The following is a 27,879-nucleotide window of genomic DNA, read 5'->3' as shown; positions in this document are numbered from 1 at the left end:
ATCTTTGCTTGATCACTTTCCAACTCACCAACTCACCCCCACCTCTGCCCCGAGGATTGTGTTTTCCTTTTGGTACAATAGCCGGCTCTCACACATATGTGTCCAAGCCACGCGCGACTTCATCCTTCACCCCACAGTCATCATGAATGTTCGCATACGCGCAAGTCGTCACATTTCTAAGTCGTCACTTTTTTCTCGGTCCCGATGGTGATGACTTACGCCTAGTCTACTGTGTATATATATATATATATGTATATGTATATGTATATGTATATGTATATGTATATGTATATGTATATGTATATGTATGTGTATGTATATGTATATATATTGTGACGTCCACGGGACTTGAACAGTCCCGCCAACGTAGAATGAGCCGAAACGATGGAGGCGGTTTATTTGTTTATAACCCAAACATGGCGGTTCTAATCGCTCTACCGCAAACGGGACGAGGAAGGTGGCACGAGTCGCTTTTCACTGAGTTGATGATCTTTATTTGTTTTTATTATCACCAGAAATAACAAGACTCGGCAAGAAGAGGGATCCGGGGCGATTCGACGGGATGGTGTGGGATCGGGCGTGGGGAAAAACACAGACAATTCCAATGAATATACAGTTCTCAATCCCTCTAAGGCGCCAAGCACACACACACACACACACACACACACACACACACACACACACACACACACACACACACACACACACACACACACACACACACACACACACACACACACACACACACACACACACACACACACACACACACACACACACACACACAACGTAGCTATTTCTGGTGGTCAGGCTGGACCGTGGTGTGGACACAACTGTCCCTGGATCGGCGTCGGACGAGCTGGCCTTGCTCTCGTCAGGGGGGGGGCAGGAGAAACCGTGGTGCTGTCGACCTCCTGGTCTTGGCCCAAGTCCGCTCACAGCCGCCAGGGAACCAGTTCTGGCGCCAAGTTGCGAGCAGGAGAGGGAGGCAGATCCGCCCGCCGTTCGACCCCGTACTCCGAGTCAGCAGAACCCCAGAGCCAACCAAGGTGAGGCACGAGGCTCAGCAAGGCTCCAAGACACGATCAAGAACACGATCGAATCAGCACAACAACAAGGATGCTCCCCGCGCAACAGCCTCCCCACCAAAAAAACACGATCTTTTGGTTGTAATCTTCTTCCTCTTACTTTTCGACCCCGAACAGAACCTTTTTATCCTCCTGTCCTCGTCACTTCCAATCGAGCCGTTTATTGGCCCACCGCCGTCGCCTTCTGCCAATCGTGATCACGGGGCGGAGCCATCCGCTGCACTGTCCTGTGACGTCACGGCCAGTCTCCAGAGAATACCAAAAGGGGTTTACGCAGACACACTTACCCTATCCCGTGTCCCTATCTAACTACGTGACAACTATCATTTCCCCCCTTGAAGAAATGAACATTTACTAGACAACTTATCACCACTGAATTGCTACTTATTACATCGAGATCCTGGTAAACTCGAACAGCATGGCATACCTTATTAAACATCCTAATTACCCTTTGAATGCATATCCCCCCTCAAACGTAACAATATATATATATATATATATATATATATATATATATATATATGTATATATATATATATATATATATATATATATATATATATATATATATATATATATATTTAATTATTGCTGTGGCCAAGTATGTTTTAACAGTTTTTAAGATGCTTATTCAACACCTCTTACAACCCCCACCCCCTTTTTCCACACACCTTCCTCAAAGTCGTTGTCGGCATTGTTTTCGGGTTGTCCATCCGGCTCTCCGTGATAGGTTTTCGTTACTGCGATAACTTAAGAACGGCTGAAGCGATCGAAGTCAAACTTGGTGCAAGTATGTATAACGATGCAAAGATGAACTGATGAGGTTATGGGGGCAAGAGGTCAAAGGCCAGAGGTCCCGTTAAGTAAAAATTCTGTTCCCACGCCAACTTGTGAACCAGCGACGGGATTTTGACCAAACTTGGGTTAAGTATGCATTTTGCTCTTTTTTAATTTTTTTATTTTAAATGGAAATCGCCCAATAAGGCATACAACCACTTGGTAAAGGGCTAAAGAAAGGTTGGATAAAGATCAGGATATAGCAAAACAAAATAAAAGAGAAACGTAACAAGAAAACATCCAAAAGAGAGGAAGTCGAAGAAGTCAGGTGAAATGTGATGGAACCTCAAAGATGTAAGAAGTAGGAATTGACATTCCTCTTCAAGCGTAGGATAATGGGTAGATCTTAGGATCGTGGGAAGCACGTTCCAGGTAGTGAATTCCAAAGCGAGACAGTTTTATCCCTCGTACTAGCCTCATCTTTCATTTTGTACTTTGGATCAGCTCGAGTGCATGGGTGTGCAGCGATGGCAAACCGAATATTGTGTCCAAACACTCGTACAGGAGGAACCAAGTCAGAAAGTCCAACAAAACATTTGCCATGAAAATATCTTTAGAACAAACAAGAGTGGCAACTGACCTATGATGACAGAGTGGTTTAAGAGTTGAACCCATCTCTGCACCAACCAGGTTAACAATGTGTTTCTGAAGCCTATCAAGTAAGCGATAACTGATGTTCAGATAATTTAAAAAAGATTATTTTTATTTAAAAAAAATATAGAATAATATGTTTACCATCTGTATTATTATTATTATTATTATTATTATTAGCGCTATTAGCGATACTCCAACAAAGCCCTCATGTACCTACCATTCATGTGTAAGAAATAGCATTGTCAGGAATGCATCTCCATATAAGCAATCCTATAATGACCCCTTTTAGCCCATTTTTGGATTCGTGCTCTCTTCTCCAGGAACGCATCCTGAGCACTAACCTTAACCTTAACCCTAACACTGCCTTGTACTTCAGCCTCAACAATTCAACATAAAATACACTTCGTTATTTGAAGCAGATTTCAAGAGCGGACAAACTTCAATGGTCACGTCGTCGAGGACTGCACGCAAGCTTGGATAAAACGGGCATTCGAGCGAGCATTTCCAGCATTGCGTACACCATGTAATTTACTAATCTCTGCATTCGATGAACTATTGGTGTGATGTGATTAACTGGACTTTCCCTCCATATTTTGTGATCCTTATTTCATTGGTTCTGTACATCATTACTGCTAACAGCGCCGACACGTGTGCGTTTCACCATCATCCCCGAGAAATATGATCTGCATGTGTGTTGCCTCTTCATTTCTTCGTTCGTATGCAGCACAAGGCTGCTCGGTAGCATCATTGGCTGAGGGCTCAGCTGCACCCCTGATGCGATGCCCTCGACTGATTAGGGAAGGAATTTTGTTCATGGAGCGGGCGATAGCTCACCTACTCTTCGCGAAGGACACCGTGTGATCTTTAACATCCACCAACGAATGCCGGCAGACGGGATTCCCGTTCAACGCCCATCCGAGGGACGCACACACATTGATGAATCGCCCTGCCCTTTAGGCACCCAGATGACAGTTTGAGAGCTAGCTGAGATTCAAACCCAGGCTAGACAGCTTAGAGACGAGTATGCATCCCTCTAGTCGAGACCATCCTGTCAGTCCTGTAGTTTATAATATTTGTTTCTCTTCAGTTCTGGTTACACTGCAAAATATTTTCTCCCGATGTAAATGTTCGCTGGCATTTCACACGGTTAACATGGTGATGGCTGTCGTGCATCTTGTGCGCGCTCGCGAAATCGATAACTCGTGTACACTTCACCTAATGTGTCTGTTCCCCACTGTTTTGTCCCTTCCACTCCCGCCCCTCTTGTCTCATGCCTCCTTGCTGTGAGTTGTGTGTTAGCTCTCATACGAGCCTCGACCAAGGTATACAAAAAAAACAAAACAAAAAAAAACACATTTTCATGTCACTTCGCATGAAAATTTCCACTTCTACAGTACATTCTAACCGTCACTTTGGATTGGATGTTTACAAGTAACGGTTTGGTTTTGTGTTAGCATCTTGTAGAATGGCTGGGGAGGGGGGGGGAGGGGAGGGAGCCACAATTGTGTGAAATTATGGACAATGACTGCATTTTATAGGTGGAAATATCAATGAAGTAAAAGCTGTGGTTTGTCTGCACACTTGTTCTTGCTGGTTTTTTTTGATATGCAAGCTGCTTTCAATCAAGTTGATGTTTATATACTGAAACTCAAAAGAAACTTACCACTTGTTTGAAATGTAATAAAATTGTAAGTTCAAAATAAAACAAACCAACAATTGCAAATTGAAACATTGGCATTTTATTGATGATATGTCAAGCTTTTGACCAAGATACACCATCTCATAAGTTTGTTCTACAGCACAGGGTGCAATGTCAGTCCCCTTTCAATAGCATGTGTGGCCACCATTGTTTTGGATACAGGCAGTGCATCGTCGGCGCATACTGCCTCCCAGTCTTTGGATGGATTGCTGCTGGATTCTGTCCCACTCAGTTCTCAATGTCTGAAGCCATCTGACTTAGGACCATCTGCCTGTCCTGCCTTGCAGTGGTGACTCTTGGCCTCCCTGATCGAGGTCTGTCATCTGCAGAGTTGTGGAGGGTGTCTCTGTCCACCAGGGCCGATATCGTCTGGTGCTTACAGCCAAGGCGACGTGCCACCTCATGGTAGCTCAATCCGCCTTGCAGTGTGCCCAAGGCACACTGCCGTTGATCCCTTCACAATCGTGGCATGTTGATTGAAATGCCCATTTTGCACTGGCCTTTTTAAAGCCAATATCAAGACATCACGTGCAGCTCATTAAAATCATCCCGTACCCCTTGGCTAATCACTGACAGTCAAAACGGCTGTTCAACAGCTGTGCTATGAAGTGACCATTGAAGGTTCAAGTGACCATCCGTGACCGTTTTGTCTGACAGTGAGGACACTATTGTCCACAAATAAGTTCACACATTTACTACACGGTGTTATCGTTGATATTTGAAGGTTTAAAAGGTGGTAAGTTTCTTTTGCGTTTCAGTATATCTTTATATTGGTGTGGGAGCATCCGCCGGAACAGCACGTCGCTTTGTCCACTTTCCGTCGGTACCTCCATCGGGTTTTTTGTTGTTGTTGTTGTTGTCCCCCACCAGTGTTTTGAAAAAGGTGCAAAAGCAGTTGGTAATCTGTTGTCTATGTTTGCCCTTGTTTATCGTGTGTAACCTCCTCTATCAGACGTGCCGTTCTCTGTGTTTGATGGGTACTACATGTACGTATATTTGTGCAAGCTGAGCAGGTACGACATCTGCACGGGGTTGTCTGTAGAATGTGTGAGTAAAACGCTGCTGCAGTAGCGGTACCTTGTGGTTTCACATGGTGTGACGTCGTTTGCAGATGTCCAAACTACAAACCAAGTACACCTCGTTCTGCTGGTGAACAGGCGAGGAAGATGCAGGATGATGTGAAAGGTAGCGTGCATGCAGCAAGTCACGTGATGTGCTTACACTGCCATCATGATGAATTCGTTTTTTTGTTTGTTTTTTTTTTGTCAAATAGTATGCGTATCTGAAACTTCATCGTTTTGTTAATTCGGCTTTTCTTTTTCTTATTATTTGATCCCGACTTTTCAAGTGAAGTCTCCTTGTATGCCGTGCATGCAACGTGTGTTGGGACTTCACCTTCAGCCAAGGATCGCCATGCACATCCTATACAGTTTACCTTTCATTTCCGTCTGACGTTTGAGGCCCAATCAAATGGGAAGGTTTTATTTATTGACTAATAAGCCTCATTTGAAGAGGTCCACCCCAAAGTGCACATATTTCCTTGTAAGAGCATCAATAAAATGATGCAATTAAGTGTCAGGGTGATGATCGACAGACCTGAATAAAAATCGAATCGGCTTGTTCTCGTCACCGATCAAACTCGTCCACCAAGTTCTGTCCGAATCCATCCATAATTTTTTGAAATATCATGCTATGGATCGTTTTTGGCCCTATCTCTCAATGGTGAAGAATTACTTCGTAAAAATCTTTTTTAATCCTTGATCCGGAACTTGGCTAAAATCGAATCGATTTGTCCTTGTCACCAAGTTTCATCGACATCTGTCTAACTTTTTGAGATATCCTGCTCACAGACAGATATAGACAGAAACAAACCGAGGTGAAAACAATAACCTCCACCTACCTTCGGTGGCGGAGATAACCCAGGCCAACACTCAAGTCTGGGATATTTGGCAGCTAGCTTTTCTTTGAGCTGGCTGGTTCTGAATTAGAACCTTGATGAGGTTCAATTTCTACAATTAATAATGTTGCTCTTGTGCAGTGCTGATTGGGGAAGGGTTGGGGCTGCATCTTGGAGCATACAATCCTTGGAGACCAAAAATGCATCTAGGCTTGTGCCGTTGGTCAAACATGAGGCCTGACTGGCAGGATCATGAGAGACTTCTGCCAAAAACATTTCCTGATTGACCCTACAAGAAGGTGGGAATAATTGGGTTCATTAAAGTAGTAATTGTTGTGGTAGTTGTATTGTAGACAGGCACACAATGACCTGTTCTTTTGAGAAGGCATCATCGGATCTTTGTGATATGCGAATGTCAGAAATGTTGGAACGTAAAGATTGTGTGTGCATGCAAAGTCTAAATAAATATTGTTTCTACAGTTGCTGGGACGCCCCTGCATTACTCCACCACCTCATTTTATTGGAGGGGTACTCCTGCCAGAGATTACTCTTCACCAAATCAATTCCTGGACAGGTCGGGTTTCCTTTTTCTTAATTAAAAAAAAACTTTTATTCATGTATTTATTTATTTATTTGCACTCCACACCGAGTTTGTGGTGAGCAACTTGTGGACAACTAAATTTTGGGTGATCGCTTGCAGATCAAACTCGATGGGCCCTTCACCGGCAGCCAAGAGATCTTTAGGTTTTCTTCCACCACCGACTGCCTCATGTCTGAAACGACAAAGACCCTTGTCTTCTGATTATACTGGATGGAATAAAAGCAAAGTTCTACTATCGCAGCAGAGCCAGCTACAGGGGTTAGTACAACATAGAATTTGTGATATTTTTCCTTCTTTCCTTTATTTATTTATTTTGTCATCGGGTTTTCATTTGAATGTTTATTGTAAGGTGTGCGTGTTTGTGCGCAGCTTTTCCAACCTTGGGAACACCTGTTACATGAACGCCATCCTCCAGTCCTTGTTTGCACTTCAGCCATTCTCACATGATCTCCTCAAGCAGAGAATTCCCTGGAAGAAAGTCCCCCAGAACACGTTGTTGAGGTGTCGACTTGAGCGTGCTCAGATATTTTCCAACTCCATTTATTTTTTATTATTTATATCATAATAATTTGGATAAATAATGTCACATTTATTTCTTGAATAGCCTACCTGCCCATTTATCCCAGGTATCGGATTTGTTTTGTCGTTCCAATAAAAATGGTCCAAATCCTGGCAAATGCTGGAACATTCAGCTGCTCGTAATTTCCCCCTTTTTATTTTAATTTTTCTATTTTTATTTATTTATTTGTTTCTACATTCATGGGGACTCGGAACACTTGCGAGCAGCACAAAATGTAAACTTAGAGCAAGTGAAGAAACCCAAGTTGGTACAAAATTAATTATTTTTAGGTCATCTCTTCGAGCATGACCTAATAATATGGGTGTCGATGTCCTTCGATCCGTCCGTCCGTCCGTTCACAATGAAGTTGAAGCGGGAGATCTGGTCATTAGTGATCCTGATAGAGGTCGATGAGACGTACACGATGGTATGACTTTCAAGGTCACCGAAGGTCAAGGTCACGAGGCCTTTGAAGTTGCGAAAATGACGATTTTCAAATTCTATCTCCTCCGCCATTTCTCAAGCGATCTTGAATTTGATTGTAGCATATGAATCTATGGGACAATATCTAAATTTTGGTCGGGCCGGATTTTCGAATTTCGCTTTCATTTTCGCGTCACGTGACTTCTAAGTTTGCAAAAACTGCCCTACCTTCAGGAGGCTATATATTCTCTACTGGGCATGGTAAAAGTTGGTGAATGGTGTCATTGCATAGCAGCCGACCTTGTATATTTATACATTTTCCGCCGAAGGTGCAAAAGTTTCAAAACCCGAAATGTAAACGTCAGCATTTATTTTCAAAATATAATTTCGTGCGCGCGCGCGCGCCAAAAATGCCGAGTCATCTTTAACCAAACTGCGCAGTTCGAGCTGCGCAGTAGTCTTCGGTCATAACTGAACATTGAGAACTTGTGGTATTATAGAGATGACCGTCACCCCCCACGCGGGGGTAATTTTTTTATCTTTTTATTGTAGTTCCTCAATTATTTTTCTCTTATTCTGACATTTTGCTCTTCAGTGTTAAAGCGAAGCTCAATTTAAACTTCAAAAACAGAAAATTGCAAAGTCGGATCATTCCTCGACTTTATTCACAGTAATACCTGTCCCCAGTGACGGGAAAAAGGTGAAGTAAGTCGAACAATTTAAATTATTTCATGTACTTTAAAAAGGTGAATTATATTTCATTTTAAAATCCAACCTTTTCAATTTGAGACCAGTTGATCGTCCTGTTTACCAAAATTGCTATATTGGTCACTTTGGACTCGATTTGCGGCCTCTGAGGCCATGGGCACATAGCCCATGATATTTCCTGCACAAGGTTGTATCTGTACTCCGACTATGGGGTTTGTAGCTTTATCGATGTGGCTGTGTGTAAGGAACGGACCCACAGAGAGACATTCCCATTAATATATAGTGGCCTGCTAAAAAGTATTCGTCCCACTCAAAAGTTTTCACATTTTGATGCCACGTGAGCTTATTTCATGACGCTTTCAAATCAAACTTGACGTATAGTCTTCACAAACTACTCCAAAATGGTAAAGCTTAAAAAATGCAGATAAATTGTGAAGTTAGATTAAGAGAGAAAATCAGCTGATTCTTAGTTAAATCAGGATTCAAACTGTTTGCCTAATTAACCCCAAACCACCTCAGGAGCAAGTTATTTGTTTGAAAGGCTTTATGTCTGAGATGAGGGTCAGTGTTCATCAATCAACAATATCCCTTTCCCTTCACAAAGCTGGCCTCTTTGGACAGGTGGCAAGAAAGAAGACATTACTGAAAAAGACTCATCTAAAAGCTTGTATGAAGTTTGTAAAGAAGCATCTTAATGATACTGCAGACATGTGTGGAGAAAAGTTTTGTGGTCAGACCAAACAAAAATTGAACTTTTTGGTCTAAATTCAAAGCGTTACGTCTGAAGCAAGCCTAACTGCATATCACCCAATCAACACCATCCTTATGTCAAGCATGTTGGTGGCAGCATCATGTTATGAGGCTGCTTTTCATCAGCAGGGACTGGCAAGCTTGTCGGGATATAAGTGACAATGGACGGTGCAAAGTACAGGAGAATCATTGATGAAAACTTGCTTGAGTCAACCATGAATCTGAACCTGGGTTGGAGATTATTTATTTATTTTAAATGTATTCCTGGTTATAGGCTCAAAGAAGAGCTAGAACACAGAACAGACCAGGACACAGCATAACAAAGATAACAGAAAGAGGAAAGGCCAATACCAGGGTGGAGGGAGAAGGTAGACGGAGAAGGACAAACAAGGGATGTAGGTAACGAGGGTTAGGGGAGAATCCAAGGGGTGGACAAGATTGATAAATAAATAAAATTTTGGGATGGGTGGGGTGGTTTAACGGGTATTGAAAAGATCGTCGTTTTGAATGGGGGAGATTCACATTTCAGCAGGACAATGATCTGAAGCACAAAAATACAGCCACACTGGATTGTCTGAATCGGTATCAAATAAATGTTCATGAGTGGTCCAGTCAAAGTCCTGATTTGAATCCAATTTAACATTGATCTCGAGACTTGAAGATTACTCCATCGACGATCCCCCATCAAACTTGGCAGAACTGGAGCAATTTTCACGTGAACAATGAGTAAATTCATCTGAGACGCCATCTCACTGTACGAAGCTGGTAGAGACCAACCCAGAAAGACTTGTAGCAGTCATTGCTGTAAAAGGTGTTTCCACCAAGTACCTGAGGGACTGAACACTTTTACAACCAGTGAATTTTGATCTGCACATGTTTTTTTGCAGGTATTCCTGACATGTAACCTCCTTCGACTGAAACTGTTTAGTTTGATCTCTTTGGTAATTAATTTTTTCAAAGTTCATTTGGAAATAAATTTATATACATAATTCGTAATTAATCGAAGGTTGGTAAGGGGTGAATGCTTTTGCAGGCCACTGGAAATACAGATTTATTTAATTTTGCTCTGCCTCCTTGTCCGGAAAGCAAATGCACCATCGAGCAGAAAATGCTACTTTATGAATTTTCCAGTGTACATGCCACGTGATCTTTCACAGCCAATTGGAGTTGAACAAAGGCAGGAAAGGCTTGACTGCCTCGTCAGAAATTTCCAGGAAGTTTGCCAATTTGCACTTTGCCTTCAACGGTGCATTCTTTTTTTGTTTTATTTCATTTCTGTACCGATGTGAAGTGGAAAATTCAATTGTGACCAATGTATTCATTCTGTTTTTGAAAGTTCACTTTTGTTTTAAATTGTTAATGTTCGCAGCCATTACATAGAATGTTTTATTTCATCCATCCACTTTTCTACCTGAGCCATTTGTTTTGCATGATGTTTGGTAGAGAAATTAATCAATTAAATTATTTACTGTATTTACTTTATTTTCATGAAACTTTGCTTGCAAACCTTTTTTTTTGTACACATAATCGAGGCTCGTGGAAGAGCTGTTGGTACACTGAATGGATCAGGACATACCAGACAAAAACAGGATGCAAAACGTGCATGTGTGGAGTGGACGAGATGGACACAGAAAAAAACTCCAAGGAGGGATTTTGGTGGGGTTAACGAGGGAAGAAAAAAACAGGAAGTCATGGTTTTGTATTGGCAACGATCTGAGATGGTGGTGAAAAGCTGTCTTGAAGACCTGGATTAAAGAGTGAGATTGAAGAGGATGAAATTTATTCCACAGGTGAGGAAAAAAGAGGAACGAATGAGTGGAAATGAGCAGTGATCTTGGATTGAAGTAATTTCACCAGAAAGGGGGTTGATTGTGGGCCCTGCAGAAACCTGGAGGGGGAAATCACGGAAAGAGCAGAGGGTGCATGACTAGAATGGAGGCGGTCAAAGACGGTCAGTACACCAACCTATCTGCGATGGCGACGTGATAGACTCCGCTTTGGCGTGGGAGACTCCAATGATCTTGAATTGAAGGCCTTGTTTTTCACGGCATCCAGCTAAGCAAGGTGTGAGGCAGGTGAGCCAGCCCAGAAGGGAGAGCAGGACTCCATGTAGCTGTGGATGAAGGTCTTGTTGGTGGATAGAAGTTCAGCTGCATCAAGGAAGGACTTTGTATAACGAGATGCCAGTCAGCTGATTTTGAGGCCAACTTTGAAATGTGGTTTGCTCAAGAAATATCATGGCTGTTTGTAAGAACCAGGAGTTTGAATGACTGCACTTCCTCAAGAGGGTTGTCAAGAATGTAGATAGGTGTGTTTGTCAGACGGTCCTTTTGGAGGAGATGCTGAGAGTGTGAGATTTGTCAGGATTGAGTAAGAGTGTTAGCTTTTCTGGTATGGACGACTCGATGCGTTCCACAGGCATTCGGTTGTCGTGATCGCTTTTCAAGTAATGCCGCTGCACTTTTGTTTGTCTAGAATGTAACATTGTACAGAAAAAAATTCCTTTTTTCTCTGTGTTGCGTTTCATCACACGTCTCTTCTGTGTGCTATGCATTGACGATGATTATTTTGTGTGTTCCGTTGTCCAGGCGTATTGCACAACTTCTGTGTAAGAAGGATACCTGCCCTTTGGAAATGAAAAAGGATCTTTTGAAACGGGTCAAAATAGCGATCTCCTCGTCGGCTGAACGCTTCTCCGGATTCACCCAAAATGTAAGCCCTTTGGTTTCCATTTAGCCATTCTGTACTCTGTGCTGTGGCAACACCTGTTAACTGGAGTCTGTTTGAGAGGAATCTTGCTCAACCACCTATGATCCCAAAGAGAGTTATGTGAGAAGGTCTTGCTGTTTGTATTGTTGTTTTTGATTTGATTCCTAGCATGGTGTAGGAACGAAAATTTTTTTTCCCTTTTGCTTGCAGGATGCTCACATGTTTTTGCTTTGTCCTTGTGGACAGGATGCTCACGAGTTCCTCAGCCAGTGCTTGGACCAATTGAAGGATGACATGGAGAAGCTGAACAAAATTTGGAGGTTTGGTCCTTCGATCGATGCGACTAGGGAAGAGGGCTCTCCTTCACGTTATCTTGAGCAGGAAGATCCCAACAAAGTGGGGGCTTTCACCTGTCCAATTGCCTCAAACATGGAATTTGAAGTGCTTCACACAATCACATGTCGAATGTGAGGGTAATCCCTTATGTTAATGTTTACATTAAAGGAACTATTGTCATAAAGAGACAAATTTACCATTGCAGACCATGTGGTGTGTCTCTGTGCATAAATACAATACCTTTTTAATAACGACACAAGTTACTCTTCGTCTTGACTTTTTTTTGTTTGTTTGTTAACTCCACCACCGAAGGTGAATGGAGGTTATGTTTTCACCCAGGTCTGTTTGTTCTTTTTGTGAGCAGGATATCTGCAAGTATTATGGGTGGATTTGGTGGACAGGTTGGGTGTGTGACAAGAATGAATTGATTAGATTTTGGTGAAGATCCAGATCCAGATGCTCGATTTTTAATTTTTTAATTTTTTTTTTCTTAAGTGATTTTTCACCATTGAAGGATAAAACCAAAAACGATATATGTTGCATGATATCCAAAAGTTATGTACGGATTTGGACAAAACTTGGTGGACAAGTTAGGTGTCTGACAAGGACCAATTTATTCGATTTTGGGGAAAATCCGAATATGATAATTTAAAAAAATTCCTTAATAATTCTTCACTACAGTATTGAGATAACGCCAAAACGATATTTTCCATGATAGCTCAAGCAGTTATGGATGGATTTGGACAAAACTTGGTGGATGTGTTGGGTAGTTGACAAGAATACGCCGATTTCATTTTGGTTCAGGACCGGACGCAGATTCGGCCCATCAGTGGGATCCAAAACTTAAACTGTTCTCCCTGGCGGAGGTATTCTGTCTGCCGAGTGCCGTTCTCATTTATGTTTTGATACATCGTGTGCTGCTAGGTGTGGAGAAGTGGTTTTGAAGCAAGAGCAGTTCAACGATCTCTCGATTGAGCTCCCACGAAAAAATCCGGATGCTTCTCGATCAATCCAGGACTCTTTGGACCTCTTTTTCAGGGTGAGGTTTCGTGTTCCGAATTTTTATTTTTTACGCTGTTGAGGCCGAAGTTCACAGTTTCGCATGATAAAACACCATTGTCTGCGGCAGGTTGAGCAGATCGAGTACACCTGTGAGAAGTGCGAATGCCGAACGGCCACGGTCATTCACAAGTTTGTCAGACTCCCGCGGTGCGTGCCCTTTGTGTGAAAGCTCATGTATCCTAACTTTGAGTCAAATATGCCTTTTTGTATCCCTTGAGTAGAAAATATTATGTAAATGAAAAACTGCCCACTATTGCACTCTTTCCCCCTCCCCCTACTTGCCCCACAACCTGTCCCATCTTCAGAGTGTTGATCTTACACCTGAAGCGCTACAGCTTTGATGTGCACTTGGCTCTCAATAACAAGGTTGGGCAGCAGATCATAATTCCAAAGTTCCTGACGCTTCAGGCTCATTGCGTGGACGGCACACGTTCCCCTCCAGCTGCCGTCCCCACTCTAATTTCAACAGGGTACGCTCATAATGGAACATTAGTCGTTTTCAATGTCTAAGTGCAAACTCGGCTCGATGTAATTTTTTTTTTCTCCTCTCTCTCTCTCTTTTGTTTGGCAGCGTTACAAAGCCATTGCAGAGCTCTCAAGCTGTTAATGGATCTTCGGCAACCCCATTTCGAAGGTGAACCTGTGCTTTTGAAGGACATGGTGTAAACCGAGCCAAATGGTTTGGTGCTTTGGTATTTTTGAAGTGCGTTATGTGAGTGATATACGAACGATAATTCCATGGCACAGGCGTTTCACATTCAAGCCACGAGTGATTCCTGTTCCCATCTCGTCCGCCGAGTCCGACACAGACGATGAGCAGATGAAACGTGCTGTGAACCTGAGCAAACAGAGCCACGACCGCGAACATAATGAGCAGCAACGTGAGGAGCAAGATCTGCTTAAGGTGAATGCGTCCATGTCTTAATGTTTTTAACCATTTGAGTTTTTGTCATCAGATTTTCAAAAAACATTTATTATGAGAACACTACCAGGGGTATCCAGCATTGCCCAGGGATGTTCCAATCCTGTTGGAATTTTGAAGAAATCAAATTTTGTTTTTCTTTCTATTTTTGGTGTGTGTGTGGGGGGGGGGTGAAAACGCTTCCCCACACCCACTAAGGAATGGGGTCGGGTATTATTCAATATCACCTTTCCCATTGCTACAAAGATATCGGCACAATATATTGAGCAGTTTAAAAAAGAAAAGAAAAAAAAGAGCTTTTTCAAAATTTTCCTGAAATTTCTATTTTTTGGTAATGAAACACTCCACGGCGCTCACTGATAAACCTCTGAAAGTTTGACGAACATCCATTCCTCTTCTCTAATCACGTTCGGGTCTTCCATACTTTCATTTTCCATTCCATCGTCACTATATGTTCCTTTATCTGTCGTTCTTTGGTCTTCATTTGTTCGTTCATCTCCTGTTCTTTTTTGTCTCTATCGTTTGTCTCTATTTTCTGGGTTACCTTGTCGTCTCACCTTACATTTCTTCTTAACTGCTCTCGGTTCCCCCTTGATTTCCTTCTGGGCCTTTTTCAATTCTTTTATCACCTTCGTATTGCCTCCGATTTCTATTTTTAATTGTTCCTGCCCTTCCTTAAGTCCGTTTATCACCGTCTGTATTTTATTATCTTACCAAAACGAAGTTTTTGCAAGATATGTTAGTCAGCTTTTTTTTTTTTTTTTTTTTTTTTGTCTGTAATCACATATAAAAAATTCTGCAGAGCACTGTTATCATTGGAAATTTTTGTAACTTCACATATCAGAGGCCTACAGAGGTCCCTTTCAGCGCATAAAATTTTGAAGGTCAAAGGTCAAGGTCACTTTGTCGCAAATCAGGGGAGTCGACGAAATCCTTATTTTTTGAGTAATTTTGATCGGATCGTCTTCAAACTTCATGGGAATTTAGTTCATGGTCTGGCCCTCAGCTGATGAATTTTTGGTGGCGATTGGCCTTGACCTTCATCTGTTTTTATTTATTTATTTACTTATTTATTTGTCTGTAATCACGTATAAATCATTCTGCAGAGCACAGTTATCATTGGAAATTTTTGTAACTTCGCATATCAGAGGCCTATAGAGGTCCCTTTCAGTACATAAAATTTTGAAGGTCAAAGGTCAAGGTCACTGTCGCAAATCAGGGGAGTCGACGAAACCCTTATTTTTTTTGAGTAATTTTGATCGGATAGTCTTCAAACTTCATGGGAATATAGTACATGGTCTGGCGCTCAGCTGATTAATTTTTGGTGGCGATTGGCCTTGACCTTCATGGTTAGCTCCTAAGGTCAAACATATTTGACCTCAAGGTCAAATTTTCAAGTTTTAGGAACCATATCGTGTAGAACCTAAAATTGAACACCTCGATGAGTGCTTTCTAGATATGTCAAGCTTGAGACATGACGTCATTTGGTGACGTTATGAGGCAAACGTATATTTTTCATGGTTACTCTGTAGAACGGTTCTCATCGGAATCTCTCGTAGGCAGATATTCCTCAAGGAGTCGCTCCTGGTGGATAGCAGCTCTGTTCACCTCAGTGTGACCTTAAAGAAGTCACACGTGGTCACCTTTTGGCAAGATATGGGTCATCCTGCGGGTGACATTGGTTTATTTATTTACTTTACCTGTTATTTTGACCTGACCCACATTCATCTCTTCCTGAACACCGTCCACGCACCCTCTTACTTCATTCACCTCATCTTGTGCAGCTTGGAATTTCAATGCCACATCATCACCAATTGTCTTCATGCCATTCCTTAAGCCCTCGTCCATCGCCTTCGACTCCACCTGTCCTGCATTCATTTTCCCATCGCTTCCAGCCCTAACTCAATCTTTGCCATCACTTGTCTAATGGGGTCTATGAGCTCTGTTGGTATTTCCATGGCACCCCCGACTGTGCCTTCTCTCTCAATGTCATTCTAATAAACAGTTTCCTGGAACACAGGTTCCTCCTCCATCATGTTATCCTCACCAAAACCCACCTGGATGATCTGCCCGCTTTGGTCTGACATCGCTGCACAATTACGTAACTAAAATTTGCACCCTAATCACTCTCCGTCACACTGTCAAATTTTCACAATCCTGACTCCACCCTCATTATTACATCATTACACATACTTGTACCAAGTTTGAGTTAAATCCCTGAACCCAGATTCAAAATATGAAATAATATGGCTGCCAGACCATGCGTCCAATCGGGTTGAAATTTAAAACGTATATTCCCCATGATTACTCGATCAAAATTGTGACGTTTCACGTCTATTGGTGAAGCGGTTCAAGAGAAAATTAAAAAAAAAAGATTTTTGTTCAAACCATTATGGCTGCCAGACCATATGACAATTATTCATAAACACACTGGTATCCACAAGGCTTGGGGAACATGTGGGTCAAGTTTCCCCTCGATCTGTAAAGCTGTTCTGGATAATGATATTTGGAGGTTTGAGAGTAAATCCAATATGGCTGCCAAACCATGTGACCTATGATTTCATAGGATAGGCGATCTTTTGTTCTTTTGAAGAAGAACCTTTTGTTCCTCATGGATAGGTGATCATACCTGTAAAGTTTCACCTCAATCTGTTCAACCGTTTCGGAGAAAAATATTTTTGAAGGTTTTTATGTTGAAAACAATATGGCTGCCAAAGCACGTGACTGATGATGTCATCAACACCCCCCCCCCCGCCCCCATTCAATTTAGTCCTAGATGACCCTCAAACATTTTCATACTGACTGGAATAAGCGTTCGACATATACAATTATGACGTCATAACGAAGCCACCTATGACATCATCAAAAAAAATCACACTTTCCCATGGAGCGTACTTCACATGTGCCAAGTTTCAATTTTTTCCATGGAGCAGTTTGGCTGCCATGCCACGTGACCTATGACATCAGAATTATAATTTAAACATTCTACATGAGTAATCACACCTATGGTGAAAATTTTGTGTCAATGGGATAAGTGTTTTCAGAGAAAACGGAGAAAATTCATATGGATGGACTGACGGACTGACGGACAGACAACTCAAAAACATAATGTCACCGGCGACTTCGTCAGCCGAGGTATAAAAAGGAGTTGGACTGATTTGTCATAGATAAAGAAGGCTCATTGGAATGGCAAAGAAGTCGTCAGCTTAACTGGGATCGAGAAAGAATCATTATAAATGCCCAAGACCAAGGACACGACACTAATGGCAGGACTGAATCAATCGGACAAGTGTAGGTTCTGCGAGGTAGAAACAGCAACAGCCACCTCCTATCGGGATGTAAAAAACTCATGTCAGAACAGCTGCACACACAGTCACAGCAGGGTTTGTGGAGTTATCCACAATGGCACATCTGCAAAAACTTCAATATTCCAGTTCCAGAAAACTCATGCAAACGTGAACAAAAAGCAGTAATTGAGAACAAGGCTCACATACGACCTGATAATCCCATCGAGCATGAACGTAGAAAATATGGCATTGCGACCGGATATAGTACTTGGGGATAAAAAAGAAGAGCTGGGATTGTTCGTTGAGGTGTCAGTTCCCGGCGATTTTGGCCTAAACAATGCAGAAATGAAGAAAATTACCGAATACCAAGATCTCAAAAATGAAGTGAAAAAAGATCCCGGAAGCTGATGAGCACCAAAACTGTACCAGAGATAATTGGAACAATCGGAATAATGAAGAAGAATCTGACTGAGATCTTAAAAACCATCTCTGGGAATATTGATACAAATTAACTGAAGTTTTAGGCTGTCTGGGGTTCATTGACGATCCTGAAAAGAACCCTCGGAACAAAAATTTGAGAACAAGAAAACTGCTTGGTCCATGAATTGTGACCCCTCCCCCTCCCACCCCTTTACCCCAACTAAAACAGAGGTGGATACTTCAAGAGCTGGGAGGACTATGTTCCACATGCTTAAGCCTGCATGGAAAGAAAACACCCACCGCACACGCACACGCACACGCACACGCACACGCACACGCACACACCATGGTTGGATGGGTTAATGCAACTGAAATTGTGTCTATGGCTAACCGGGATTGCCCAACAGGTCAACAGCAGTTCTGAGACTGGTTTTTGTGAAGATGAGGATGACTCAAGCCCCCTGAACTCCCCCCCGCCTCCCCCCACACACACACACACACACACACACACACACACACACACACACACACACACACACACACACACACACACACACACACACACACACACACACACACACACACACACACACACACACACACACACACACACACTTTTCATTGTGCTATTAGTTGTGTGGACGTGGTTCTTTTTGTTTCCAGTGACCATTAACTTTTTTCTCTCTTTCTCTTCTTCTTTTCTTTGATTGTTGTTGTAGACTCTGGTGAAAAGTCAACAATTAAGTGTTGGTGACGGGATGAGTGAAGAAAAGCTGCTCGCCATGGCTCTTGAAATCAGCCAACATGATGCTGTTGAAGCTGCATCAAACGATGTGCTCGAGCTAAGTTTTGGACAGTCCAAGGAGATCCAGCAACGGTCCAGAGAAGCCATTGCCCAACAGGTCAACAGCAGTTCTGAGACTGGTTTTTGTGAAGATGAGGATGACTTTGATCTTGTTGAGGCGCAGGAGGTGTCTCCCAAACAGGGCCAAAATACCGACAGCTTGAGTTCTACCTTGTCTGGTAACTCGAATATGAGCACAAGGAGCTATGATTTTTACCTTTTGATCACTTTAGCTACTTGGTCTTTGTGTGAATCTAATAAATAAATGTTTTCTTTCTGACCTTGCAGGCACTCTGGATGCAGAGAACTGGAAATTAGAGTCTGGCGGATCACAGGAATCATTTAAAAGAGGTGGGAATGGTGAGGCCAGAGAAAGTGACATCGACGGTCATGAAGGAAGGGAGACTCAAAGTGGCAGCATGGACTCTGAGCATGCAGTGGATCTACCAGAGAAAGGCGAAGAGGACAAGGAGAATCGTACACCATCAGTTCCGATAACAGGAGGTGTTGATGGGGCAGCCTCTGAGTTGGACTGGATAGACAAAAGCCAAATGACCAAAGAACAAGAAGATCGTGAACTGCAAGAAGCATTGGAGCAGAGTCTTCATGAGCAGGTACAGTGCAGACCAAATGTCACAAGCCAGCCATGTTGTGAGGACCATTTTTGACTTGCTGGATCATTGTGGTTTGTCACCCCCCCCCCCAACTTTCTCCCATGTGTCCATAATACATATATGACCTCTTAAAACTAACAGGCTTTAATCTGCTGCAGAAACTTGGGCAGTGTTTAGCTGCAGTTTTGATGGCTTAAGAGTTCATGGGTTTTAAGGATGGATTTTATGGAGCTTAAGAGCTCTGACATGAGTCTTGACATGGTATACAAAATTTCTGGATGGTCTGTTTGGCCAATGCATTTCAATTCCTGCTTGTCATGCCGATATGGTTTATCGTCGTCTATGAAATGTTTCCAATACTCAATTCCAGTAATCAAATTTGTATCGGTACGAAAATCTACAAAAAATTACAGGTTTGTTGCCGTCACCCGACTCCTCTCTGTTGGAGGAGTGTGGGAGGAACACCTGATAAATTTACTTTTAATGAAGTGATGCAATTGGTCAACAAAACGTGCTCACCTGTGATATAATCAGAGGTGAAATGGCAAATGGAAACCAGAATGGAAAAAAACACTGTGGAAAGCACGAGAGCATTCTGGCATCGAGAGAACATTGTATGAAGAACATCGACACACACCGGCACATTTCTTTCCTTCCCTTGTATCGAACCCCAATTTGGAATACTACTTGCAATGGAATCGGTAAAACCATTCACTGAATTACTGTGTCGATACGTTTTGTAGATTTGGAAGCTGAAGGTTTATTGTATTGGTTCTCTGGTTTACCTTGTTGCTGCGATACAGCAGAAGCTTCAAATTGTTCCAGTCCAGCAAGAAGGCATCTCTGATCTCAAATCCCTCCAGCTTTTGGGATTATGGTGATCAATGGGGGAAAGCGTGTTGCTTCGCTTATTTTAGCAACCTTTCTGCAGGAGAAAACGTCAATAAAATAACAATTGGTTGAAACTGGAAAACCGCCCCCACTCCCCCCATCCCAACCCTCCAGCTAATCCTTCTATGCTCTGGTCCAATATTACATCAGCCTAATTTATATCATCTACAAATTAAGGTAAGCTCTACATATCCAAAAGAGGAAGTGTGTAACTGAAGGCCACCTCATATCTTGGCTTGATGAAATGTATCTGGGGGCAGGTGGTGGGGGAGCCTGCATATCCATTCACAACTATGAACATAATCATTCAAGTTTTTCACTCTGAGGTTTAACCTCATTGGTGAGCAGGCGAAGTTGACCCTCAATTTTTGGAGATATCACAAGTTGGAGTAACCCTTTTAACGTGCCGTGATTGAGAGTTGGAAGAACTTTGCCTAACTGGCATTGAAAATCCCTGGGAAACAGTGATCTTTTTGGGGAGGTTTTTTTTTTTAATCCAGAAGTCAAGGCTCATGGAGGAGCTAACTAACAGAGAGCAACAGCTTTGCAAACTGACTGAGGCTAAAAGAGAAATTTGCAGAAAATATGCATGGACATGGGACACATGAGTTGTTGGGTTGCAGGAATGGATGAGGGTTAAAAATAAATTGTATAATAATTGAGAAAGGAGCAGTGAGAGGGGTGCTCGTGAGAGTGGAGTGGAGTAGAGTTGAGTAGAAGAGCTTGGGAGAAAGCAAGCCGCGACAATGTTCAAATAAACTTGAAAGTACTGGAGGCAAGAACACGAGGCAGTGGACATATGGAGTTTGTTCTATCGATGAGAAAATGGACAGATGAAGGTTAGACTTGGGGAGGGAAACCAGGTATTGGTTTTTGGAAGAACACACGTTACCCCGGGGGGGGGGGGGGGTTGTGTAAACAGCGCGAAGAAAAGGCAGGTGGAGGAACATTATAGCAAGTTGAGTTCACAAACCTACCTGCTGGGAGAAAAGTTATTGATTTACACTGAGATGTGAAACGGCAAACTTCCTCTGCTCTATCCTCATATGTAGGCAAATACACCTGTTCACCTATTAAATTAGCAGATTATATGTGTACATTCCAGATTCTGCAATTACCGGTACCTTGAAACTTCCGCTTTTTGCGATATTTTCCCTTTTTTTTTCATTTTCAGGCTGAACCGACTCTCACACTTGCTCAAAACCTCTATTACATCTTGGTAATCTTTACCTCTTAAATGGAAATGCTTGAGCTCTGTTTTCATTTGATTATTACGGCTTTGTCCGTCTGTCCATCCGACACTGAATCTCCTCCTAAACGGTTGTGCAGAAAATCAAACTTGGTAGTTATGATCACCACAAGGCAAAAATGTGCGAGAGCTGTATCGTTTTTGGCCCCACCCCCTGGGGTGTGGTCAAAAGGTCAAATACCAAAAAAACGCAATGACGTGCACATTTTAAACCTTTTCATTGGAACATTGTACATGCACATGAAATATGTAACCATTTTGTTTTTGATTCTACCCACCAGTTCATACCCCAGTGGGTGGGGGGAGGACTTGGGGTCACAGGGGTTAAAACAAGATTTTGACTCATTTGATATTGGGTCATTCCTGGTGAAACTTTTTGCAGTCTTTTTAACTTTGCTGAAGGTGGGAAGTGTGGGGATTTGCGATGGCACACCATCGACTTTGCTCTAGTACTCTGTTATCTTTGGAGACAAACTTGAATGTAGGATTTGTACCTGGCTTCCTTACCTCACGAGCCATTGGTTCAGATGCAAACACCAACAGGGGAAGAGTTCAAAGTTTAACTTAGAGTTTTACAACACCCACACTTCAAGCAACTGGTTTCATTCACTGGCATGTTTGAGAGACTGTGCATCTGGTAGTGTGGGAAGGTTGTTCATGTTGTGCACTGAGGGGTGTGTGGGGCCTTTTTATGTTTTAAGAAGCGAGTTTAAAGTGATTTTAATTTTTTTTTTTTTGTTATTGTTATTTGTGTGAGACAAGATAATTGTGTGCTATGAACAGGTGGCAATGGAGCAGAAGGAGGAAGATGAACTCAAACGAGCCACCGAGTTGAGTTTGCAAGGTCAGCAATTTATCTGGTCGAATCCTTTTTACCATTAATCGTTAAAGAAGTGTTATGGTAAACCCTGGAAAATAAAAAATCTCATTTGTCGTGATGGAACGCTGGAATTTTGAAGTCTCAGTCGATCTTGTAATGCCATGACTTGATATTCTTCATGGTAGGTTAGTTAAATTATGATAGTATTATTGCAGATTATATTTGTTTTGCTAAACGTCTTCGAGCAAAAGATTTTGCTGAACGTCTTCGAGCACCGACTTGTGCCATCAAAGAGAAACTGCTGTTGATCAAAGTAACACTTTGGGAGTTTTGGTGTTTCCACCTTTGGATCAAGGGAGGAATTTTAGGAGAAGGGAATCAGATTGAGGAGGGTTTGGGGAAGGCAGTAAGGGGTGGCTGGCCTCTCAAATCTGAAACGCATGCCTCCCCGGGACGTGGTGATATTGTTGTGGGCCGGGTATCGGCAGCGAGCACGACCGCTAGATGGAGCAGTAGAGTCGGCTCCAACGAACACCCAAAATTTATAGGTCGTCACCCCAGATAACTCCGGAGCTGACGGGTCCCTTATCGGATCGAAGATCGCCAATAGGTCGACCGCGTGGGATAGGGTCGATTGCCAATTTCAATTTACCTAAATACCCACGTCCAAACTACCGGGGAAATTCGCCCTCGGCGGAGCTCGAGCGGAACGAGCCGTGAGCGTTCTCGAACCGTGCGTAACCCGAGCAGATGGTTACCGATGTCCGTCGGTCCAAATGTACAACTACGGCAGCAATGGCCTTACTAATTCACAATACGCACTCTGCTAAACCAATAAAGGAAAGGACAAAGACGAGCTGAAACATTCAACAATAGGGGTATTTATTAACAATAATCGGGGGAACAAGGGAAGCACGTACGGGCAGAGTTAAACTGACTAAGCAATGCAATCATGTACAAGTGAAGAGGACTTAACAATTCCTACTTACAGACGGGCCCACACATAGACACACACACCCAAAAAGAAAATGGACCCGATGGGTCTTCAGTCGGTAGAGCCGGCCCGGGGTACCTGCCCCGCCTCGTGCGGTCACACCGACTCGAATCACCACGGTGGGACTCAAACCCACGACCTGAAGTCCACGACCGTCTGCAGGGCCCTCGTCGACAACCACTCACTGGCTTTGGATGCCAGGCTGGAAAATGCCTGGACTGAGAATGTCCTCTCCCACCAGGAACGTCTCACACACGATCTTCGTTGCTTGGCAAAATGCCATGATCTCGCGAACTGGCCAACACTCCTGCTCCGAGCACACCATCTCTCTACTCTGGTCCAGACCACCACTCTTTCCTCTTCAGGAGGGAGGGGCTTCTTCTCCTCACCACTCACCTCCTGATTGGACGAGGGGTTCTCACGCGACTCGTGGCGGCCTCCCCATTGGCTCGGGCGCGCGTGTAATGCTCGCTCTCCACTCATTGGCTGGAGATTCGAGCCGAAGCGACGGAGGCTCCGCCCACCTCCTCGCCTTCGGCCACATGCGTAATGGCGATCGGGTCGAGGCAGGAACGGTGGCGTTGTTGTAGTGGTTGTTGGTGGTGTAAAAATCCTAACTAAAAAATAACCCGTAGCGCACACACTTCATTCCCATTAGACATAGGGGAAAGGGAGCTATCCATCCACATTTACTTATCGAAATAACTGAGCTATGGGGACCTAAATGTTGAGTGCAGTAAGCTTCCAGATTCGTAACAATATATGTATTGGTCGCAGTTGCATTTTAGGGTGAGATTGCATCATAATGTTTTGCAGCCATTGTCTCTCCACTTGCATTTGTGTGTTTTGATGTGCTTATAAGTTATCTCTTCATGGTCATGGACTTCCCAACATTTTCCTGTAGAGTATCAGAACAAACTGATGGATATGCCCATGTCTGATGATGACTCTGGGAATGAGGGAAGTTTGGACTTGGACAGGAGCGAAGCTGAGGTTATGGAGCTGAAGAGCAATGCGGAGGTAATTGATTCCCTTGTTTTTTTTTTTGGTTTTTTTTTCAGGAAAATGTCTATAATTTGTCTTCAGACTAAAAATGTTAAACTCATTAAATAAAGACTACTACTACTCTCTTTGTTTATCCATGGTGGTCAAGTGTTATTGCACTTCTTAGGACTCCCTTCAAATAGTTTAGTCACACGTGGTCTGACTTGGCCAGTTTTTCCTTTTCCGCATTTTTCTCAGATGCATCGTCAACTTTTTTTTAGCAGTGCAGAGTTTTTGGTATTTTCAGATTTTGATTTTTTTTTTCAGTCGCGAGAGGATGTTCATGCATTATGTGGCACTTGAAACGAAGCTAGACATGAGGTCTTTCACAACCAGGTCTACAGAGAAGTCGATGGCACATCATCGCAAATCTCCACGCTTCCCACCGAAAGCAAAGTTGAAAGATGGAAAAAAGGTTCCACCAGGATTTACCCAAATCTTCTATTTTGACCCCTGCCATACCTGAGTCCCCACCCTCTGGTGCATGAACTGGGGTCAAATCCAAAGAATCGTTACATATTTCATGTGTCCCCCAATGTTGATTGTGTAAATAAAGTTTAATTAAAAGACGTTTAAAAATGTTCCTGCAATTGCATTAATTTTTGGGGTATTTGACCTTTGGACCCCACTCTAGGAGGTGGGGACAAATTTTACTGTTCTCGCACCTTTGTGCCATATGGTGATCATTACTACCAAGTTTAGTGAATTTCTGCTCAACTGTTTAGGAGATAGCCGGACAGACGGAGAGACAGAGCTAATTATAATATCCCCCATTTTTTTATTTTTTTATTTATTTTCATAAAACATGGGGATAAAAACATTGAATATGTCCCAAGTCTCATTTTTTTCATTAAAAACACATTTAATCAGGTCTAACAAAAGCATAGTTTTGTACATTTGCATTCAATAACATCCTAATCATAAAATACAACACCTAACAAACAAAATAAATAAAAGCATTATATAAATAACAAAAAAGTAACGCGTCAAATCGAGTACTGTACTCACCGACGATGGTCATGGATTGAGCTTGTTTGTGGAGTTGGAGTGTGGGGGTGAAAGAGTTGTGCTACTGAGAGGAGGAGAATGACTATGATGCAGAATGCCTTCACGTCATGATGTTTAGTGGAATTTCACTTCAAAGAAAGAAGAGCGTACTGATGGGAACCTGTGACGTATGAAAACGCCGCAACATTGCTGGAAAAGTGTTCCACTGTCGGTGAGCGACATTGGAGTGAAATGACGTTCTTCGAAGCGATGTTGGAGGAGAACTTCTTGTATATGTTATCTGTGTACTCTGAAACCACTGGATGGAATGAATTGAATTCATGGTGGTTGTGCTCATGGTGTACCTGGGAATATTTCTGGTGGTTAAAATAATTTGTCGCCCCATTTGTTTCGGCGTAATCAGTGACACAGATTCTCGATGTAAATGTATATTGTGAAGTGTCATTGTTTGTGCTGGAAATGGGTATGACAAGTCCAAAAAATATGTCAGTTCTCTGCAATAAAACTACAATACAGTGCCTTCAGAAAGTATTCACACCCCTCAACTTTTTCACATTTTGTTTCGTTACAGCCTGAATTTAAAATGGATTAAATTTAAAAAAATTGTCACTGATCTACACAAAATATCCCATAATGACAAAGTTAAAACCTGTTTTTAGAAATTTTTTCAAGTTCATTAAAAAATGAAAAAGTGAAATGTCTTCCTTCAAATGTCTTCCGCCCCCCAAGTCAATCCTTTGTCGAAGTGCCTTTGGCAGTGATCACAGCTTGAAGTCTTCTTGGGCATGTCTGTATCAGCTTTACACATCTGGATTTGGGGATTTTCTCCCATTCTTCCTTACAGATTTGCTCAAGCTCTGTCTAGTTGGATAAGGGAGCGTTAGCGAACAGCAATCTTCAAGTCTTTCCACAGATTCTCGATGGGATTCAAGTCTGGGCTTTGGATGGGCCATTCAAGAACTTTCACGTTCTCGTTCTGAAGCCATTCCAGTGTTGCTTTGGCTGCATGCTTGGGGTCATTGTCCTGATGAGCATAAATCTTTGCCGCAATCTGTCTTTTGCACTCTGAAGCAGGTTATTTTCAAGGATTTTCTTTATTTGGCTCCATTCATTGTTCCCTCTACCCTTACAAGTCCTCCAGTCCCTTCTACTGAAAAGCATCCCTTTAGCATGATGCTGCCACCACGACCGTGTTTCACGGTAGGGATGGTGTTAGATGGGCGATGAGCTGTGCTTGGTTTGCGCCAAATGTAGCGCTTTGCATTCAGACCAAAGAGTTAAATTTTTGTCTTATCAGACCACAGAATCTTTTGCCTCATGCTCTGAGTCCTTCATGAACCTTTTTGTGAACTCCAGGTGTGCTGTCATGTGCTTTTTTTTCTCAGGAGTGGCTTCCGTCTGGTCACTCTCCCATATGTGCTGTATCATGTGATTGGGTTTTCGTATGTCATGACTCGCCCGCTAGGGGTGGCAGTGATGTACATCCGGACGTGCAATAAAGCAGAGTTACTGCTACGCTCTCGCTCCCCATGTTCCGCTGCGCCTTGGACATCACAGTTGGCGACGAGGATGTTGAGTGAACGAGTCACAGCGCACGGACAGGTGCCGGTTTTCGTCGGAGACTACTTCGAATTGTTTTCAGAACAGTTGGGGTGCTATTTCCACGTGAATGATGTGGTCGACGATGTAATGTCGTGGTAGAGGTGCAAGCAGGCAGACACGAGCCGGAGGGTAACACAACTCCGCTTTATTGCCACGAGCGAGAGGGTGGGCGTACGATGCCGTAACTCCCGCTTTATTACGTACTCGATGCACTCTACAGGCACACGACCTACAGGACACTGCTAATGACAGCACGTGCTGCTCCTGACGCTACTGGTGCTACAAGTCCCGAGTGGGCGAGTCATGACATATGAAACCACAACCACGTGACCACCACCAACCGTGACTCGGGCTCCGCCCATACACGACACTCCTCCCCCTAAAAAGCATGATTATAAAATGACAATAATCAAAAATCATTGGCACTACAACACAGAAAGCAACCAGAGCCAAAATGGCATTTAGCAAACGCACTGGCACCATGATGCAAAAAAAACCCAAAAAACACAACTGGCGAAAAAGAAAACACACTATACTATGACAATATGATGCAAACAAGCAAAGAGGAACAAAATGACATCAATCATGTAAAATCTCCCAAGTACTACATCACCTAGATGTAACCCTGGGGTGAAGGTCGGCTGTGAATCAAACCCAGATGAGACGGCACAAAAGAAAACGTGCTTCATCTGCACAACCTGTCACAATAATGCCGTCGTTATAATCTGGCCCACAATTCAGTCCTCTATCCCCATCACAACATATATCGTGTTGGTGCGAGTGAGTTGAATCCCAAATGCAGTGGACTGGTGCTCGAGTACTGAGTTGCACGATGAAGCCAATGATGTCTGCAGACCACAATAACCATGGCCGCGTTAAAAAAATAAAGAGGAAAGTTTGGGAGCACAGTATCACTATGCA

At 42.8% G+C, this 27,879-nt stretch overlaps 1 protein-coding gene across 5 annotated transcripts in view; it reads left to right on the top strand.

Annotated features, from left to right (window-relative positions):
* The window catches only part of USP37 (ubiquitin specific peptidase 37), a 118,456-nt gene that overhangs the window by 67,293 nt on the left and 23,284 nt on the right, over nt 1-27,879 (top strand). For 4 of the 5 annotated variants that reach the window (XM_085893256.1, XM_085893253.1, XM_085893257.1 and 1 more), the window contains 15 exons: nt 5,330-5,403; nt 6,596-6,689; nt 6,816-6,974; nt 7,086-7,217; nt 11,745-11,868; nt 12,112-12,332; nt 13,126-13,240; nt 13,331-13,410; nt 13,569-13,733; nt 13,835-13,897; nt 14,011-14,167; nt 18,612-18,915; nt 19,025-19,350; nt 22,274-22,334; nt 24,209-24,324. In XM_085893256.1, coding sequence (XP_085749382.1) covers nt 5,330-5,403; nt 6,596-6,689; nt 6,816-6,974; nt 7,086-7,217; nt 11,745-11,868; nt 12,112-12,332; nt 13,126-13,240; nt 13,331-13,410; nt 13,569-13,733; nt 13,835-13,897; nt 14,011-14,167; nt 18,612-18,915; nt 19,025-19,350; nt 22,274-22,334; nt 24,209-24,324 — 2,191 coding nt within the window. The remainder of the gene's footprint in view (nt 1-5,329; nt 5,404-6,595; nt 6,690-6,815; nt 6,975-7,085; nt 7,218-11,744; nt 11,869-12,111; nt 12,333-13,125; nt 13,241-13,330; nt 13,411-13,568; nt 13,734-13,834; nt 13,898-14,010; nt 14,168-18,611; nt 18,916-19,024; nt 19,351-22,273; nt 22,335-24,208; nt 24,325-27,879) is intronic. The other variant, XM_085893255.1, reaches the window with a different exon arrangement.

Source organism: Eptatretus burgeri, chromosome 8, assembly GCF_056783735.1.
Source record: "Eptatretus burgeri isolate ZD-2024b chromosome 8, Ebu_testis_v1, whole genome shotgun sequence".
Taxonomy (NCBI): Eukaryota; Metazoa; Chordata; class Myxini; order Myxiniformes; family Myxinidae; genus Eptatretus; species Eptatretus burgeri.
The sequence above is the reverse complement of the archived record's forward strand: the minus strand, read 5'-3'. Positions and strand labels throughout refer to the sequence as shown.